Source organism: Pagrus pagrus (assembly GCF_965226575.1).
Source record: "Pagrus pagrus genome assembly, chromosome: 9".
NCBI classification, from domain to species: Eukaryota; Metazoa; Chordata; class Actinopteri; order Spariformes; family Sparidae; genus Pagrus; species Pagrus pagrus.
Window position 1 is genome coordinate 7706859 of NC_140193.1, and position 20684 is coordinate 7727542.

The window sequence follows — 20684 nt, forward strand, 5'->3', positions numbered from 1 at the left end:
GTCTCCATTGTCTGTTGGTACTTTCACAAAATATTAACACAATGAGATTTTTAATAAAATAATCATCATTAATGTGGACAATGACTGAGTGGGTAAATGCAAGTATAACAAGTAGAACAGTCTGGCAAGTTCAGAAAATTAAATCACTTTACTGTAACGTAGCCTTTAAAACCAGGAGGAGACAACACTTATGCCATGTCACAACATTCAAGATGCAATATACTCTGTGTGTATAGTGCCCTGCTCTACAACTTCACAAATAGCAAACAATATCTGGTCCTTAACAAAGCTGCAGCTAATGATTCTACAATGTGATGGGAGCACAAAGCCTTGGAGACAGCTTTGTTCAAACCATCATTATACCTGTGCAACACACCATAAATGAATGTATACCCATGACCCTTTACTTTCCAGTGGTTCAGCAAAACAGTTTGTAATTCAAATTAATAAAGGCAACCATGCCTGCCTAACAGTCTTATAATAGTCTAAACTATCATTATATGCATCTTTTATATATCCTGTACACAGCTGTGAGTCTGCGTGACACACAACTACTTCATGCCTCTCCAAGGGTCACTTTGACACCAGACTGTAGCTAGTTATTAACAGTAGCCTTGGGCAAACAGTGTCTATTACAGTATGTTTTACACAGACTGATTAATTGATTGAAACTGGCCACTCATGTATAATTAAGTCAAAAATCAATCTCATTTCTAATTTGAACTGGGTCGGGAACAACAGCATTGTAGGATGACCTTTGAAAGTCGCAGTGAAACGTCAAACAGTAATGTCATCTGGAGCCTCATTATTTTGTGGATAAGATGTGAAACTCACGTGGACGGCAGGGTGCACGGACTGTATTTAAATTGTGCTTTTCAAGCCCAGGAGGCTTTACAAAGCCTCTCAATCACCCACACATCCACGCATGTCACCTCTGAATTCCTATAAAAGAATAACAGATCGAAGCGTGATCAAAGGAAATTGATTTCTTTATTTATTCATTTATTCTCTGCACAGAAATATCAGGGCTCATGACTGCTGGATGCACAGCAACAGATTTTAAATAACTTGACAGTTCGACCGCATTATGTAATGCCCCTGAAAACTTGGCCTCGAGTATTTCTCTATAACATTAAGTATTTATGACTACTGTTAATTAGCCATACTCAAAGTTGGAAAACATCTTTAGCTATTATTTCTTAAGAATTTCATACTACATACAACTGATCTAAGCTACTTTCTCAGGATGCTGGGTGTGGTTACATCAGATCTGATTAACAGCAAGCGACACAACAAGCCACCAACTGTCAGATTCTGATTAAACTAGTTATTAAATATTCATTAAATGATATTAAATTTGCATGTAGTGTGTACAGTATATCTTTCAAGACTTCATACTGGTTCAACTTTAAACAATTATACTTGCATTCACATTCATTGTTACTGTCAGATCAGAGTTTTAGAATTGACTCAAACTGGGGATTTGTTCTAAAACTTTTCTGGTTGACTTAGAAATTGCTCTGCATGCCCCAACCAACTCAGAGGTACAGCTGGATCTACCAGTTTCACCACTCCTCTGTGTCCTCCACAACAAACCCAACGTATCTTCTCACAAGCCTGCCCAGTCTCCAGGATAAAATGTTGGTACTTAACGTTTAAGCAAATCACTGATTTGTACATGTCAAAGGCTACATACCATATGACATAGCCATAAAAAAAAGGTCATCATCGTCAAATTACGCATCATATTACATGTTTATTATCCTACTGTCATATCAGGAGGTGGAGGGGATGGTGGTGGAGTTAAAGGCTTAACAGGTCAATACCACAAATTTCCATGTAGTGGAGTGCAGCTTTAAGAAATGGGGTGTTTTTGAACATAACCAGAGAATAAGCACGGAGTTGTGAAAAGATAAAATTAAAAATTGAACCTAAAGAAACGTAAAGTTAATTCAACATATTCGTGGCTTGCAGAAACATACACTGCAGACATTTATTCTCGCAATTTGGTTGCAGACAGACTGGGACCACAGTTAGCTGACACTGTCCCGCCTGTCATTTAGTGCTAAAGGCTTTTTTAATCTTTAAACTGATGACAAGAGCAACCGCTTCCTTTTTCCAATGAGCCCTGCAGCCCTTCCTCTTAAAGCTGATGACAACAAGAACTCTCCTCATATTAAGTTTGTAAAAAAAAAAGAGAGACTGCTGAGTGTCACACAGGACTGACTGGTTGACGCAATGCCAAGAAATACTAGCTGCTGTTCACCTAAATCAATAACTAAGTGAGGGAGAAGAAAACAGGATGCCTGGTGTGTCTCAGGAAAAGTAGCCGGGACAAAGGATGAACAGTTGTAAGCAAAAAGTGGAATGTAAGTGTCCACTGATAAGGAGCACAGGGGGAAGTCAAGAGAGAGCCACTCTGTTAAGAAATGTATTCATTTCAAACTGTGTGAGAGTGCTGTTAATAAAAAAATCAAAGAAATGTTAATTGGAGTGCCATGCATCCCTGCAGACAGGCAGCCTGTTTACAGCCACATTTCTGTTCATCAAATTGTTCAGGACACTTTGTTTAATCATTTTTCAGTAAGGGAAGGTAAATCAACTAAACTTGTTTCTACCATCCTTGTGATAAGACTAGACTGGCATTTCTTTTTCGCAGCACGAACACCAACTTGCTGGGGGAAGCAAATATGCTCAGGAAGGCATCTAGAGTGGAAGCAGCCAGAGCAATTTCATTTCATCCAACCTATGCACACAAATATTGTGCCTGCAAACAATTACTGGCCAGTCTAGCAGGTGCTCCTCGCGCCAAAGGGACAATTTGCCCAAATTCGGTGCTTGGCAGGTATTCATTTGCTCTGCAAACACCAGAATTCCTGACAGTGTGACAGTCATTAAAACACCAACACTAGCTGCTGCAGACAATGAGAAGTTACACAAACTGTCCAACATGACGTGCTCAGTCTCTGAAGGTTGATTATCAGTTTTAGAGGTCACGTTAAGGCCATCAATCATGTATTATATGGAGGCCTATATTTTGTGAACGTGAGCTACACTTGCACGACAGTAACAGAATAAAAGAATGTGTGTCCAGCAGCTTAGCACAGAACAACTGAACAAATGTGAGCCCTGATCAGCACCCATCAGCCCGCAAATCCTGAGGTAATGCATTGTCTTTTTATAGTGCCTTAACCCCCGCGATGTAGCAACGGCGTGTTCATCAGAGCTCAAACAACATTGTCCTCGGGGCAGGGAACATATGGATCAATGGCAGAAGCTGCTATGTCCACATGGGGCTGTGTGAAGGTGATGGCTACGATTTGTGTCGCCTCCAGTTATGCATTACAGGAGCACTGAAGGAGAGAAGGGTTCCCTTTCCTTTGACAGCCAGTAACAATCTATTAACATGAGTAGCAGCAGTCGTCACTTCTCTTCTCCTCCTGCTGCTGCTGCTGCAGCTGCATGGGACCGCTAACACAGAGCCGGTGCAGCATCTCAGCTGCATGCAGCTTTCCTGAGATGGCACAATGCAGCAGAGCTGAGTGAACTTTACTCGCTCACACACACATTGCCACACACAGGCAGTTTGGCATGACACACTCAGTGCCTGGCCTAAGCTGTTTTCTCCTCTTTAAACTTGTCACCTCAGCAAGTGGAGCAGTACTGCAGCAGTTTTATGAAATATAAAAGGAAGGTTGAGCGTAGCTGGCCCTTTAACTCAGCTTTGATCACTGTTGTTGCGAAGAGTGGCCCCCTACAGTGCTTTGTTTTAGCCGACTACCGCTACTGGACATTGCAAAAACCTCAATTACCTCCTTTAACTCAGCAAATCAGCAAAATTGCTTTCCCCAAACTGTTATAGAGTCAATCATCCTCCATCATTTCTTTACAACGAAACCAAGTGTTTGTCAGCAAGATAAATCTCCGGCATTGTTTTTCTGTAAAATAATCTAACTACGCTGCATTGTTTCAAGGAAAATGTGAGTCTTTGTCACTTGTTTAGGCCAAATCTCACACCCCACCACAAACTTGGAAGGGAGGTTCACTTTGGGAATGGGGTAGCTTCAAAGGGAAACAAAGAGTAAATATTGGTACCATCACATTACACTCATTCATTATTTCCAACTGTCTTTCTTCAGGGCATTTGTGACACAAGAATAACCACAAACACATTCAAACACACACACACACACACACACACACACATACACACACACACACACACACACACACACACACACACACACAACTCTGCAGTGCTACCTGGCTTTTCACTGATGTGACTCTAGTCCAGTTAATTAACAAATGCTGGTGAGTTGCAATAATTAGCATGATTCCTCCCTCCTTCAAAATCCCAAGATTAAAGCCACAGAGAGACTAAGTGTCTGAAAATGAACTCCATCTTTGCAGCAGTTCCAGGAATAAACATTGAGACTTTTTTTTTTTTATGAAAATCCTGTTTAAGCTGTGGCTAACAGGCATCTGTGGATTCAGGATAAACACTTAAAGCCTTGTTGAATGCGAGTCTGCGAGAGTGTGTTACAGGAAAAGGCCCTGTTTGAGTATATGAGACAAAGGCTCTTTTTACACAGCCTATTCAAGGTGGGGAATGCTGCGCCGTCTTCTGCCTCACCGTTCTGTATCCATGAGTTTCCTGGGGAAACTGTCATGGGTGATACTTCCGGTGCTCGTTGCCAACAAAATATCATAATAACTGATGCGGCAGCGGCACTTTCAAAGCTCTACATGCGTTATCTAAAGAGGGCAAAACATTACTAGTAGGCTAAGTAGTATTCACTCAATAACGTTGCTTCATGAATTAATGATTCGCCATTCCAATCACTCTAGGCCCAGAGATGTACTTGCTGTTGTACCACATGTTCGGGTAGACAACCGGCTGCATGGTGGACGTAGTTGTTCACGTACTTGACTTAGACTGTTGTCCCATTGTTGTCCCTGCTGCTGCTGACTTGCTAACTGACTCTTGACCCTGTCACATCCCCATACCAGCGCTACACTGCTCCTACCGTTCATGTGCATATTGCATCTTGCGTACACATAGCGTTAATTACGGTGGACGTGCACAACCGATGCTCCAAACAGACGCAGAACACACGAGCCAGGCTTCATGGGTACTCGAGCGCGTTGTTAAAAGCAAGAATATCTCAGGTCTAAGAAAAAGCATTAGCATCCTCTAACTAAGGAAAACGCCATTATGGTTAAGTGACGCGACACTCCGGGGCTAGAATAAGGTGGATAACAAAGAAAGGGGGTGCAATTGCTGCTCCTGTGGGATGGGTTAAATGCAGAGAGTCTCACTACGTTGTACATTGCATGACTGTGTGTGATAAATAACAACTCTTCTTCTTCATCATCTTTATTTCGTTAGGATTTTTGAAACGCTGCTCAGAATTAGTTCCTGATATTGGTGCATATACGCTTGTGCAGGGATATGCAAGAAAAGTCAAATGAAATGTTATCGCATTATTTTTGGGGGGCCAAAAATATTCACAAAACACAAAATAAGAATTCAGATATGTCACAGAGTAAACAATCAAGTGAAACACTAAAATATCCCAATATCCCGATGTCATTTTAGTAGTGTAGCTGTACTGGAATGTTTGGTATTAAAGGCGCACTACGTAGTTTTGGGGAAGAAATTTTAATTGGCTGATTTTTTTTATGCCTAAACAAACGAAATAAACAAACATGCTTTGTTTTCATGACTGAATAAACAAACTGACCTTAAAAAGGACAATTTCAGACTGTTTAACTTTGTTTATATGTGGCGGACCCTGCCACCATTCTAGCTTCTAACAGTGTTCTGGGGACCTTATTTTCCTCTGAGAGCTGCTTGTTTATTCAATTAGAGTTTGTATTATCACCTCGTTGACATTGTAAATATTTAAATTCTTCTCCAAAACTAAATAGTGCTCCTTTAATTAAATTTATAGCAAAAATCACAATTTCGTGCCCTAACGAAGAATCTTTCATTTCCATTTCACTGTCCTGCAACCACATTTTGATGTTTACAGACCAAATGAACTCTAACAGAAGTTCTTACATGTTTCTTTTTTATTTATCATGACATGACCTGGGGAAAGTTCTGAATTCAGGATGGGTTTGCGTGGAACAACCCTTTAATTAACAGAGAATAACTGCCTTTGAATAATAACAATAACAAAATGAATAATAATAATATAACAAAGCAGTTGCTACACCTCCAGGCAGGAATTGCATCCTGAATAGCCTGCACTGCCTGAAAAGAAGCACTTGTAAATACCATGATGCTGTGTGCAGGATGTAAATGCAGCCTACAGTGTTACAGGGCTATTTCTAACACCGCAACGCACAACTGCATAACACTTTAATGGGATGCAGCAGCTAGCATAGCGTTAATATTACTGTATCTGTGTGAAGAGTACATGATGCGGTCTCCCGGGTGGACCTTAACAGGCACCACTGACAGGGTAAAGCTGAGGTAAGATGACAGCCATAAATCCCACTGTCGCGCTGCATACACACAACGTAATTTCACAACGCTTACAAATGTACAAGTGGATATTTAGGTTAACCAGCGATGTGATTTTGACCGGTGTGTCACGCTCGTCTGCGCTGTTGTGGAGGATTACAAGCCTAATATTACATAAACACAACCGGAACCCAAATCATATTAGCAGCCCCGTTTGTTTCATCCTCCGCAGCCCCAAAATAACACGCTAACAGCCTTACTCACGGTTCGTGTTCAAAGTTAGGATTCCCGAATACGTTGAAATCTTCTCCGGCACTTCACTTCAACACACAAATGTCTGTTGTCCTCCGTGTCGTCGCTGGCGTTGGAGGAATTTAAAAAAAAAAAAAAAGAAACGAAGCCAGGCTGAGAGAGCGGCTGTACGGTCGCATGTACTGCAGTGTACACAGTCTGCTGTCGGCCCTCTTCTTCTCGACACTCGGCCGCGCTCGCTGAACAAAATGGCGCATTACCGCCCCCGAGTGGTGTGGTGGAGTCAGTGCAGGCCGGTCAGCGCTGTCCTCCCGCCGTCGGCCTCCGCTTATCGACCGACTGAATGGCTTTGGAGGACCGAAGCTCGCAAAATCATACATGTGTAATAATAAAATATCTGAGTAAAAAATGCGTATGCCCATGAATTCACAAAAAAAAACAGTTACAATAAATACAGGCATTGATTAATTTACAAAATGTGACATAAATTGATATTTCTGGTTCCAATTGCCTAAATATATAAATATCTGCCTTTGCATTATTTCTCCTATTTAATCACTTTTATTAACGTATTCATTTTTAAATGTTAATATTTACGTATTTATTTTAGTTACATATTTATTTATGTTTGATTTTTCCTTAGAATTTCCTCAATATATGTATAGATGTTGTGTGTATGTATATACATGTATATAGATATATATAAATATATATATCTATATACATGTATATACATACATGTATGTGTGTGTGTGTGTGTGTGTGTGTGTGTGTGTGTATATATATATATATATATATATATATATATATATACATACATACATACATACATATGTATACATATACATATTCATTATACCTATTATTTATTATTTATTTTTGTATTGAGTGTCTCAACCAGAATTTGTGTACTTGTGTGAAATTATTGAGTAACAATCAATATACTGTATATCACAAGTTTAAAGCCACAGAGATTCCTGAGTAACAATACATATATATAAAATAATAAAAACTGCGTATAATAGCAGTGAAAGTAACCAATACAGTTTTTTATTATTTATACATTATATCTACCTATTACAATTTCTATTTCTAGTCTCTGCTAATAATTTCACACAAGTGTACTGTACAACAACGAGTGACATTATGAGTGATTGAATTGAATCTTGAATTGAATCTTGAGCAAACTTATTTATTTCTGTATTATCATTTCACATCTCTTCATGATTTTCTGCTTCATTATTCTAATGAGGGGGCTGTGAATCAAAGTATGTCATGGGATCATTGCTTTCTGGTTGATCAAAATCATATTTGACTGCATAGATCGACTAAAACATGTCATTAGGGGACATTATGAAACATTTTCAAGGCAAGAGAGGCAAGAAATCTTATTTAGAACAGATTATTTTTACTTTGTGGTATTGGTGGAGGATTCCTCCACCACTGGCATTAAAGACTTAACATGGATAAGTAAGGTAATGATGCTATCAATACGGATCAAGACCATACCAACAAAATCTGTTACAAAAGGAAACAAAAGCTTTCCCTGTGTTTTTTAAACTGCAGTTATTTCTTTTCTTCATAATGTATAAAACATACAAATAAAACAATTTAAAAAACAGATAAAGATTTAACAGCAAAAACATGTTCGATACGGCCACTGCATTATATTATCACACATTTTAAACAGTAGGAATAACCACAGTTTGCCAGACCATTATACACACACCCAAAAAAGACAGTTAGTACATCACTTTAAATCTTGAAGAAAGAGAGAAAAAACACAGAAGCGAAACATTTGATGGCATCAATATATGCAGAATTCATTGTGCATACAACTTCAAAATATACAATCAGACTTTTAAATGACATGAATACAATATAATTGCCAAGACTTTTGGCAATGATGGGACTCTGACTCTCTCTAAGAGCAGAGACACTGGTTCCTTAATTTGTAAGAGAATATATAACGTATATATACATATTAAGTCGGTTTCATAGTGACAAGATAGAAAATTCTCTTTCGAATTTTTGACAATTTAAAACAATAAATAAGAGGATTAACAAGAGGAGGTATGACAAGAAATTCTATTGCAGTAAAGTTTCGGAAGGCTTGAGGTAAATCTTTTGAACCATATCGAATAAGCATTATATCAAGAAGTATAGTCACAAGAAAACTGAGTAAGGAGGTTAAATGTGGCACACATGTTTGCATGAACTTTGCCCTGTTTTCTATTGAATTCACACATGTTTTAATGAGATACATGTAGGACCAAACTATAAAAAATCCATGAAAGACATAAATGATTATCGTTATGTATGCAACTATGTTGTTAACTGTAGTTTCAGCTGGGAAACAAGCAAGTTTAACTATAATCCAATTCACACAAAAAAGCCTGGCGATATATGGGCTGCATAACTTTAATCTCGATGTTAGAAAAATATTTGTGCCTATGATGCAAAAAGGTGTTATCCAAGAGTAACACACTAACTTGATGAGTCTTTGCTTTGACATGACAGAGTGGTACTCCAGTGGTCGACATATAGCCACATATCTGTCATATGCCATGACTGAAAGAATAGACTGATCAGCGCAGACAAATGTGTATATTACGTAAGCCTGAAAAAGACATCCAGAATAAGAGATAACATGAACAGGAGAAAGCAGATCCCAGAGAAACTTGGGGTAGAAACCTGTTGTCCCATAAAGTGCATTCATGCAAAAAGTGCACAGTAGAATATACATGGGTTCATGCAGGTTTTTATCCAAGATGATTGCCACAATAACAGTTACATTAATCAGCAAAGTCAAACAATAACACAGTAAAGCGAGAGAGAAGAGAGCCAGTCGGTAGTTCATTGTTTCATGTAAACCTGAAAGAAAAAAAGTTGTTATAAGAGAGACATTATCCATCACTGTTAGAAAACTGTGTACTTTTTCTCTTTGTCATGTACCCCCATGCTTGACCCAGTCTCTGTTCCCTCATCTCCCTGTTATTAATATGTTGTCTGAGTACAGCAGCACACGAACTGGGAATTCAAACCAACCAACCAGTGATAAAGGTATACAACCTTAATCTACAGCTTGTGCAAAATACCAACAGTGACATCGAGTGGTGAAACCTTTAACTACAACATAGGGTGATATAATGGTACTCTATTATTTGTCAGATGGAGTTGTACATTATAACAAACAGTTGGCCAATGACAATAAACACCAAGTGATGCCCCTTCTCATAGGCAAACCCAGTGTTATCAAGCTAACGGATGATTACTCCAAGAATGGATCACTGGTGTCCACTGGTTACCAGGTTTTTGACCAGGTTAAATGTGGCACACGTTTGCATGCACTTTGCCCTGTTTTCTATAGAATTCACACATATTTTAATGAGGTACACGTAGGACTAAACTATAAATAAAACATGAAATAAGTAGATGACCTTTTATATATATCCAACTATCTTGTTAACAGCAGGTTCCGCTGGAAAACAAGCAAGTTTAACAATAATCCAATTCTCACAAAAAAGCCTGGTGATGTATGGGCTGCATACGTTCAATCTAGATGTTAGAAGCATATATATACCCATCATGCAAAAAGGTGTCATCCAGGAAAAACACACTAACTTCATGAAAGTTTGCTTTAACATGACAGAGTGGTACTCCAGTGGTCAACATACAGCCACATATCTGTCATATGCCATGACTAAAAGAATAGACAGATCACTGAAGGCATATGAGTACATTATTACAGTTTGAACAAAGCATCCAGAATAAGAAATAACACAAACAGCTGTACACATCATGTTTATTATCAAAGGACACTCTTTTTTTTAATATCATGATAAATATCATACCGTGAGCTCTTGGTATTGTTACAACGCTAATTTTAACATTTCCACGCAAGTAAAAATTAATTAAACTAACAAATGTGTTGTAGCAAACCTAACGCTATCTTGGATCACAGTGAGCTGGGGTTGATGGAGTGTGAACCAGTTGTCCTTAAGCAGAGGTAAAACAGGCACTTCGTAGTAGGCTATTTATACTAATATATATGGGTGAGTTGATAAGATGAACACATTTTTAGTTATGTTGCCCTGCAGACAGGGGATAATGAGACAGAAGTTTGATAAAAACTTCTACTGTTATTTCAGGACGTCTCCTGTCAACTGATATTGAATCTATCATAAGCCTCATTTACACATAGATTCTACAATAGTGCATTTGTTTTTTTAAACTGAACCAACTTTAACCTTTTTAAACTGTCTGCACAGTGTGGTGTGCAATATTGTCATATTAAACTTTTTTGCATGAATTTCCTGAGATGTGCACACACATGTTCAACAACAATAATCACTGTACAACTGCGTAGACCATTGTCTAAGTGTGAATAATTTGGATATTCAAACTGAAGCTAATAAAGAGCACAACACCTAATCATCATCATTTTAAGAGCTTCTCCAAATAAGATAGCAATACAAATGATTCAGCGCCCTAAATCTAAAAAAATTCCCATTCTAAAAGATCAATGCAAATTTCAGTGAAATGAATTGAAACTTTCAGCTAAAAAGACATTCTTCAAGGATTCACAAGCTCATATCTGCTTAATGTGCAAAAACTCTTGAGGATATTACATGTAACTCCAACAGCCACAGCTAACAGCTGGTTAACCAGGGCAAATCTAATAAAGAACATTTGACATAGGACTTTAAGTTTCTTTAATATTGTATATAAGACAGAAGTCATTTATTTTTTTAGAGTAAGAACAACCATAATTCTGTTTCGAATTTTGGTCAATTTGAAGCCGTAAATTAATGGATTTATTAAGGGAGGTACAACAAAAATTTCTATTTCAACAAAGTTTTTAAAGGTTTGAGGGAAATCTTTTGAACCAAATCGCATAATAATTACATTAAAAAGTAAACTTACAAGAAAAATGAGTAAGGAGGTTAAATGTGGCACACATGTTTGCATGAACTTTGCCTGATTTTCTATAGAATGTGCACATGTTTTAATGAGATACATGTAGGATAGAACTATGAATATACCATGAAATAAATAAATGATTATCGTAATGTATGCAACTATGTTGTGAACAGCAGTTTCAGCTGGAAAACAAGCAAGTTTAACAATCGTCCAATTCATACAATAAAATCTGGCAATATATGGGCTGCATAACTTTAATCTAGATGTAAGAAACACATTTATACCCACCATGCAAAAAGGTGTCATCCAAGAGAAACACACTAACATAATGAGTCTTTGCTTTGACATGACAGACTGGTACTCCAGTGGTCGACATATAGCCACATATCTGTCATATGCCATGACGGAAAGAATAGACAATTCACTGCAGACATATGAGCTACCTACTTGAGCCTGAACAAGACATCCAGAATAAGAGATAACATGAACAGGAGAAAGCAGATCCCAGAGAAACTTGGGGTAGAAACCTGTTGTCCCATAGAGTGCATTCATGCAAAAAGTACATACTAAAATATACATTGGTTCATGCAGGTTTTTATCCATGATGATGGTCACAACAACAGAAATATTAACCAGCAAAATCACACAGTAGCACAGTAAAGTGAGAAAGAAGAGAGTAAATCTGTGGTTATTTGTTTCATTTAAACCTGAAAGAAAAAACATTCTAATCTGAGAAACATTATCCATCATGGTTAGAAAACTTGTTGTTCCTGTGAAGGGTAACTCTGTCCCTCACAGTGTCTGCTCTCTCTCCTCACTTTTTAATATCTTGTCTGACTACATCGACACGCGCTTAGAAATCAAACCAGCCATTCAATCCTCTTATTTTCAGGATGATGCAATCTACTGTAAATGCAGCACATGAAAATAACAATATAGAACTTAATGGCACTTGTAGAGCAGAACTATTGAACTACCATTAAATGTATAATTTTCATAACTTGGAAAATGATTCATTTGGCACACTGTAGGCTATTTATGCTATAAAGGCATTGACAATAAACGAGCTCTTCGCTCAGGTTTCACAAAGATGTTTGTGAGCGGCCTGTTGTGTAGACAGTCTAAATTTTGGTCCTTTTAGTTAATACATGTCTCCTATCGTGCACTGCAGAATTTTACATTTAAAAGAGGAAATACAGAAACACGTTAGGACCAACAGGATGCTAAGAAACATGGAGTAATATAAGCAGTACAGGATAGAGGGACAACACCTTCTGGATGCCACAGGAACAACAAATAGGAACAACAGCGCTAACCACTGCGTCGCCGTGCTGCTCGGATTAAAACATATAATATTATTTTGTGTCCATTATTTTATGCAATTAATCTCTGAATACCTTTTGTATTATAACTTGGGAGCAGCAACGCTGTCTACTGTAACTGTTGCTGGTGGTCAACATAGGAGTTTCTTTAATACTGTATATAAGACAGAAGCCATTTATTTTTTAAAGTTAGAACAACCACAATTCTGTTTCGAATCTGGGTCAATTTGAAACTGCAAATTAATGAATTTATTAAGGGAGGTATGACAAGACATTCTATTTCAACAAAGTTTTTAAAGGCTTGAGGGAAATCTTTTGAACCAGTGAGTAAGGAGGTTAAATGTGGTACACATGTTTGCATGAACTTTGCCTGTTTTCAATGGAATCTGTACATGTTTTAATGAGATACATGTAGGATGGAACTATGAATATACCATGAAATACATAAATGATTGTTGTTATGTATGTATGTATGTTATGTTGTTAACAGCAGTTTCAGCTGGAAAACAAGCAAGTTTAACAATCATCCAATTCATACAAAAAAATCTGGTGATATATGGGCTGCATAACTTTAATCTAGATGTTAGAAACACATTCATACCCTTCACGCAAAAAGGTGTTATCCAAGAGGAACAGACTAACGTGATGAATATTTTCTTTGCCATGACAGAGTGGTACTCCAGGGGTCGACATATAGCCACATATCTGTCTTAGCCATGATTGCAAGCATTGACAGATCATCGAAGGCACATGAGTACATTGTTACGGTTTGAACAAGGCATCCAGAATAAGAGATAACATGAACAGCTGTACACATAATATTATCATCAAAGGACACCGTTCAAGTCATCTTTTTCTTTTTTTTTAAATATTGTGATAAATATCATACTGTGAGCTTTTGGTATTGTTACAACGCTAATTTCAACATTTCCACACAAGTAAAAATTAATTAAACTAACAAACGTGTTGTAGCAAACCTAACGCTATCTTGGATCACAGTGAGCTGGGGTTGATGGAGCGTAAATCAGTAGTTCTTATGCAGTGGTAAAACAGGCACTTCGTAGTAGGCTATTTATACTAATATATATGGGTGAGTGGATAAGATGAACACATTTTTAGTTAAATGAATGAAAACTTTCAGCTAAAAAGACATTCTTCGAGGATTAACAAGCTCACTTTTGCCTAATATGCAAAATCCTTTGAGGATATTACATGTAACTCCAACAGCCACAGCAAACAGCTGGTTAAACAGTGCAAATTTAAGGAAGAAAATCAGACATAGGACTTTAAGTTTCTTTAATACATAAGACAGAAGTCATTTAGTTTTTAATTAAGAGCACCCAGAATTCTGTTTCAAATTTTGGTCAATTTGAAACCATAAATTTATGGATTCATTAAGGGAGGTATGACAAGAGTTTCTATTGCAACAAAGTTTTTAAAGGTTTGAGGGATATCTTTTGGATCAAAAATGCATAATCATCATTTCAAAAAGCAGAGTTACAAGAAAAATGAGTAAGGAGGTTAAATGTGGCACACATGTTTGCATGAACTTTGCCCTGTTTACTATAGAATTTGCACATGTTTTAATGATATACATGTAGGATAGAACTATTAATAAAGCATGAATTAAATAAATGCTGATATTTATGTATACAACTATGCCGTTAGTGCTAATCTTTTTAAGATTAAGGTTATGATTGAGGTACATTACGAAAAGTCAATGTTTTTCGTAATGTATAAAACATACAAATAAAACGACTAAAAGACAGATAAAGATTAAACAGCAAAAACATGTTCGATGCAACCACTGTGTTATATCATCATACATTTTAAACAGAAGGAATAACACAGTTTGCCAGAGCATTAGCAGGAGAGTATTACACACACCCAAAAAAGGCATTTAGTACATCACTTAAAATCTTGAAGAAAAAGAGAAAAAACACAGAAGTGAAACATTTCATGGCATCAATATATGCAGAATTCATTGTGCATACAACTTCAAAATATACACTCAGGTTTTTACATGACGTGGATATTATAGCCAAGACTTTTGGCAATGATGGGACTCTGACTCTCTCTAAGAGCAGAGACACTGGTTCCTTAATTTGCAAGAGAATATATAATGTATATATACATATTAAGTAGGTTTGATAGTGACAACACAGAAAATTCTCTTTCGAATTTTTGATAATTTAAAACAATAAATAAGAGGATTAACAAGAGGAGGTATGACAAGAAATTCTATTGCAGTAAAGTTTCGGAAGGCTTGAGGTAAATCTTTTGAACCATATCGAATAAGCATTATATCAAGAAGTATAGTCACAAGAAAAATGAGTAAGGAGGTTAAGTGTGGCACACATGTTTGCATGAACTTTGCCCTGTTTTCTATTGAATTCACACATGTTTTAATGAGATACATGTAGGACCAAACTATAAAAAATCCATGAAAGACATAAATGATTATCGTTATGTATGCAACTATGTTGTTTACTGTAGTTTCAGCTGGGAAACAAGCAAGTTTAACTATAATCCAATTCACACAAAAAAGCCTGGCGATATATGGGCTGCATAACTTTAATCTCGATGTTAGAAAAATATTTGTGCCTATGATGCAAAAAGGTGTTATCCAAGAGTAACACACTAACTTGATGAGTCTTTGCTTTGACATGACAGAGTGGTACTCCAGTGGTCGACATATAGCCACATATCTGTCATATGCCATGACAGAAAGAATAGACAGATCAGCGCAGGCAAATGAGTACATTACCTGAGCCTGAAAAAGACATCCAGAATAAGAGATAACATGAACAGGAGAAAGCAGATCCCAGAAAAACTTGGGGTAGAAACCTGTTGTCCCATAAAGTGCATTCATGCAAAAAGTGCACAGTAGAATATACATGGGTTCATGCAGGTTTTTATCCAAGATGATGGCCACAATAACAGTTACATTAATCAGCAAAGTCAAACAGTAACACAGTAAAGCGAGAGAGAAGAGAGCCAGTCGGTAGTTCATTGTTTCATGTAAACCTGAAAGAAAAAAAGTTGTTATAAGAGAGACATTATCCATCACTGTTAGAAAACTGTGTACTTTTTCCCTTTGTCATGTACCCCCATGCTTAACCTAGTCTCTGTTTCCTCACCTACATGTTATTAATATGTTGTCTGAGTACGGCAGCACATGAGCTGGGAATTCAAACCAACCAACCAACCAACCAACCAACCAGTGATTAAGGTATACAACCTTAATCCACAGCTAGTGCAAAATACCAACAGTGACATCGAGTGGTGAAACCTTCAACTACAACATAAGGGTGATATAATGGTACTCTATTATTTGTCAGATCAAGTTGTACATTATAACAAACATGTGGCCATTGACTATGAACAGCAAGCAATGCCCTTTCTCATAGGCAAACCCAGTGTTATCAAGCTAATGGATGATTAATCCAAGGATGGAACAATAGTTTCCACCGGTTACCAGGTTTTCGACCAGGTTAAATGTGGCACACGTTTACATGAACTTTGCCCTGTTTATTATATAATTCACACATATTTTAATGAGGTACACTTAGGACTAAAATGTAAATAAAACATGAAAGGAGTAAATGACCTTTTATATATGTCCAACTATATTGTTAACAGCAGGTTCTGCTGGAAAACAAGCAAGTTTAACAATAATCCAATTCACACAAGAAAGCCTGGTGAGGTATGGGCTGCATACATTCAATCTTGATGTTAGAAGCCTTTATATACCCATCATGCAAAAAGTTGTCATCCAAGAGAAACAAACTAACTTCATGAAAGTTTGCTTTAACATGACAGAGTGGTACTCCAGGGGTCGACATATAACCACGTATCTGTCATATGCCATGACTAAAAGAATAGACAGATCACTGAAGGCATATGAGTATATTATTACAGTTTGAACAAGGCATCCAGAATAAGAGATAACATGAACAGCTGTACACATCACATTTATAATCAAAGGACACTGTTCAAGTCATCTTTTCCTTTTTTTAAAAATATCGTGATAAATATCATACCGTGAGCTTTTGGTATTGTTACAACGCTAATTTTAACATTTCCACACAAGTAAAAATTAATTAAACTAACAAACATGTTGTAGCAAACCTAATGCTATTTTGGATCACAGTGAGCTGGGGTTGATGAAGTGTAAACCAGTAGTCCTTAAGCAGTGGTAAAACAGGCACTTCGTAGTAGGCTATTTATACTAATATATATGGGTGAGTGGATAAGATGAACACATTTTTAGTTATGTTGCCCTGCAGACAGGGGATAATGAGACAGAAGTTTGATAAAAACTTCTACTGTTATTTCAGGACGTCTCCTGTCAACTGATATTGAATCTATCATAAGCCTCATTTACACAGAGATTCTACAATAGTGCATTTGTTTTTTTAAACTGAACCAACTTTAACCTTTTTAAACTGACTGCACAGTGTGGTGTGCAATATTGTCATATTAAACTTTTTTGCATGAATTTCCTGAGATGTGCACACACATGTTCAACAACAATAATCAATACAACTGCGTAGACCATTGTCTATGTGTGAATAATTTGGATATTCAAACTGAAGCTCACAAAGAGCACAACACCTAATCATTGTCATTTTAAGATCGTCTCCAAATAAGATAGCAATACAAATGATTCAGCACCCTAAATCAAAAAAAATTCCCATTCCAAAAGATCAATGCAAATTTCAGTGAAAAGAATTGAAACTTTCAGCTAAAAAGACATTCTTCAAGGATTCACAAGCTCATATCTGCTTAATGTGCAAAAACCCTTGAGGATATTACATGAAACTCCAACAGCCACAGCAAACAGCTGGTTAACCAGGGCAAATTTAAAACATTAGACATAGGACTTTAAGTTTCTTTAATACTGTATGTAAGACAGAAGTCATTTATTTTGTAAAGTAAGAACAACCATAATTCTGTTTCGAATTGTGGTCAATTTGAAACCATAAATTAATGGATTTATTAAGGGAGGTATGACAAAAATTTCTATTTCAACAAAGTTTTTAAAGACTTGAGGGAAATCTTTTGAACCAAAACGCATAGTCATTGCATCAAAAAGTATAGCTACAAGAAAAATGAGTAAGGAGGTTAAATGTGGAACACATGTTTGCATGAACTTTGCCCTGTTTTCTATAGAATCTGCACATGTTTTAATGAGATACATGTAGGATAGAACAGTGAGTAATCCATGAAATAAGTAAAAGATTATTGTTACGTATGTAACGATGTTGTGAACAGCAGTTTCAGCTGGGAAACAAGCAAGTTTAACAATCATCCAATTCATACAAAAAAATCCGGTGAGATATGGGCTGCATAACTTTAATCTAGATGTTAGAAACATATTCATACCCACCATGCAAAAAGGCGTCATCCAAGAGAAACAGACTAATGCAGTGAGTCTTTGCTTTGACATGACAGAGTGGTACTCAAGTGGTCGACATATAGCCACATATCTGTCATATGCCATGACGGAAAGAATAGACAGCTCACTGAAGGCAAATGAGATAACTACTTGAGCCTGAACAAGACATCCAGAATAAGAGATAACATGAACAGGAGAAAGCAGATCCCAGAGAAACTTGGGGTAGAAACCTGTTGTCCCATAAAGTCCATTCATGAAAAAAGTACATAGTAGAATATACATTGGTTCATGCAGGTTTTTATCCTTGATGATGGTCACAATAACAGAAATATTTACCAGCAAAATCACACAGTAACACAGTAAAGTGAGAAAGAAGAGAGTAAATCTGTGGTTATTTGTTTCATTTAATCCTGAAAGAAAAAACATTCTTATTTGAGAAACATTATCCATCATGGTTAGAAAACGTGTTGTTCCTGTGAAGGGTAACTCTGTCCCTCACAGTGTCTGCTCTCTCTACTCACTTTTTAATATCTTGTCTGACCACATCAACACACACGCTTAGAAACCAAACCAGCCAATCAATCCTCTTATTTTCAGGATGATGCAATCTACTGTAAATGCAGCGCATGAAAATAACAATGTAGACCTTTATGACACTTGTAGAGCAGAACTCTTGAACTGCCATTAAATGTATAATTTTCATCACTTGGAAATTGATTTATTTGGCACACTGTAGGTGATTTATGCTATTAAGGCTTTGGCAATAAACTAGCTCCTCACTCCGGTTTCACAAAGATGTTTTAGAGTGGCCTGTCTAAATTTTCCCCTTTGATTCTAATCAACGTCTCCTATCGTACTCTGCAGAATTTCAAATCTAAAAGAAGAAATACAGAAAACTGTGAGGACCAATGGGATGGTAAAATGTAATATATTCAGTAGGAAAGAGGGACAACACCTACTGGATGGATCAGGAAAAACAGAGACAAATTCGATCAAGTGTAAATAAAAAACAAAAACAGACATGGCAATATGTTGCACTGGTGTCATCGTATTTTTTGAAGGATGTATTTGTCACAAGACAAACTTTGGAATTGCGGCTTTTTGATCATTTGGGAATGAGACTCGAAAATCTACTTTTCTTACAAATAGGTCCCTTAAAAAGAATGGATGAAATGATAATATATAATATTATTTTATGCAATTATTCTATTACTAGGTTTTTGTAATCTAAATCTCAACTGCAACGCCCTCCACCCTGTTCTGCTGTCGTCCACTACAATGATATCAGGTTTGCTGTCTAACGTCTGTCTGAATCCAAATCAATGCACACATGCATACAAGACCCATGCAAGGTTATAGATATGTGTTAACAGCAAAAACTCAACTAGAAACAATGTCATCAACAAAGTTAGAGAAAAAGTTAGCTAGCTAGCTGCTAATAAAATCAGTTACTGACTAAAAATGAGCAACTGCTCATGTTTTTTTCTGTCCAAAGTTTAACAACCATTGTCTTCTAAAGTACAACAAATTCCGATTGGTAAGTCTTTCACAAGTCAATCCCAGAGCAAGGAACTGGATGATCGTAGAAGGAAGTATAGGCCTACTGAGTCAGCATCAGCACGTTCAGTAAAGAGCTGAAGTCATGGTGTCACGTCCAGATTAGCTTATATAACTCAAATGCAGGTTTACCACTCAGAATTGTTAATAATAATTGAAACAATGCTTAATTATACACAGAGATGGATAAGAGCAGGATTGTCACTTCTGGCCAGTGATCGTCAATAAACAATCTGTTAACAGATTTTATTATAGCTTGTTCGCTAAGTAGGCCATTTCTTAACAGTTGAAAACTGTGTCAAGGTGACTCTGTTTGAAATGACTTCCCTGTTCAATAAAAAGTTCTTCATAAACAAAATATCTTGAAGGTGCATTTGCTACATGCATGACATTATGCTAAAAGACTGAGGCTATAAACCTTCATGTCCTTTGAAAAGTAGTCAGCATCGTCATCTGTTGATGATCCATGTAATTATGAAGACTTGGAAGTAAAGGAGCAGGATTGTTTTTGTATTGCAGTTTAAATACATGTAGACACATCATTTCACACAGTAAACGTCCTATTCCCAAAAATCAATGCAAATTTCAGTTCAATGAATTGAAACTTTTAGCTAAAAATACATGACACAAAAAAACACAATGATTAATAAGCTCACGTTTGCTAAATGTAGATGTAAAGATATTACATGTAACCCCAACAGCCACAGCAAACAGCTGGTTAAACAGTGCAAATTCAAAGACGGACATTAGACATAAG

General features: G+C 36.9%; 4 protein-coding genes across 4 annotated transcripts in view; all 4 read right to left on the reverse strand.

The window, feature by feature from the left end:
- adarb1b (adenosine deaminase RNA specific B1b) overlaps positions 1-6788 on the reverse strand; it is a 128715-nt gene extending 121927 nt beyond the window's left edge. The window contains exon 1 of the mRNA XM_084362964.1: positions 6737-6788. The gene's annotated coding sequence lies outside the window, so the exon portion shown is untranslated. The remainder of the gene's footprint in view (positions 1-6736) is intronic.
- Positions 6789-8708: 1920 nt separating this feature from the next.
- On the reverse strand, positions 8709-9638 carry LOC311262872 (olfactory receptor 11H6-like; the record flags this gene model as incomplete). The annotated part of the gene is made up of 1 exon (XM_084362623.1): positions 8709-9638. One exon carries the CDS (start codon positions 9636-9638, stop codon positions 8709-8711), a length of 930 nt encoding a protein of 309 aa, XP_084218749.1.
- A 1749-nt stretch (positions 9639-11387) lies between these two features.
- Positions 11388-13687, reverse strand: LOC311262873 (olfactory receptor 4B13-like; the record flags this gene model as incomplete). Its single annotated transcript, XM_084362624.1, has 3 exons — positions 11388-11402; positions 11651-12354; positions 13648-13687. 3 exons carry the CDS (start codon positions 13685-13687, stop codon positions 11388-11390), a joined length of 759 nt encoding a protein of 252 aa, XP_084218750.1.
- Positions 13688-15106: 1419 nt separating this feature from the next.
- LOC311262874 (olfactory receptor 11H6-like) lies at positions 15107-19717 on the reverse strand (the record flags this gene model as incomplete). Its single annotated transcript, XM_084362625.1, has 3 exons — positions 15107-15736; positions 18521-18673; positions 19709-19717. The coding sequence occupies 3 exons, from the start codon at positions 19715-19717 to the stop codon at positions 15107-15109; spliced, it is 792 nt and encodes a 263-aa protein (XP_084218751.1).
- Positions 19718-20684: the final 967 nt, after the last annotated feature.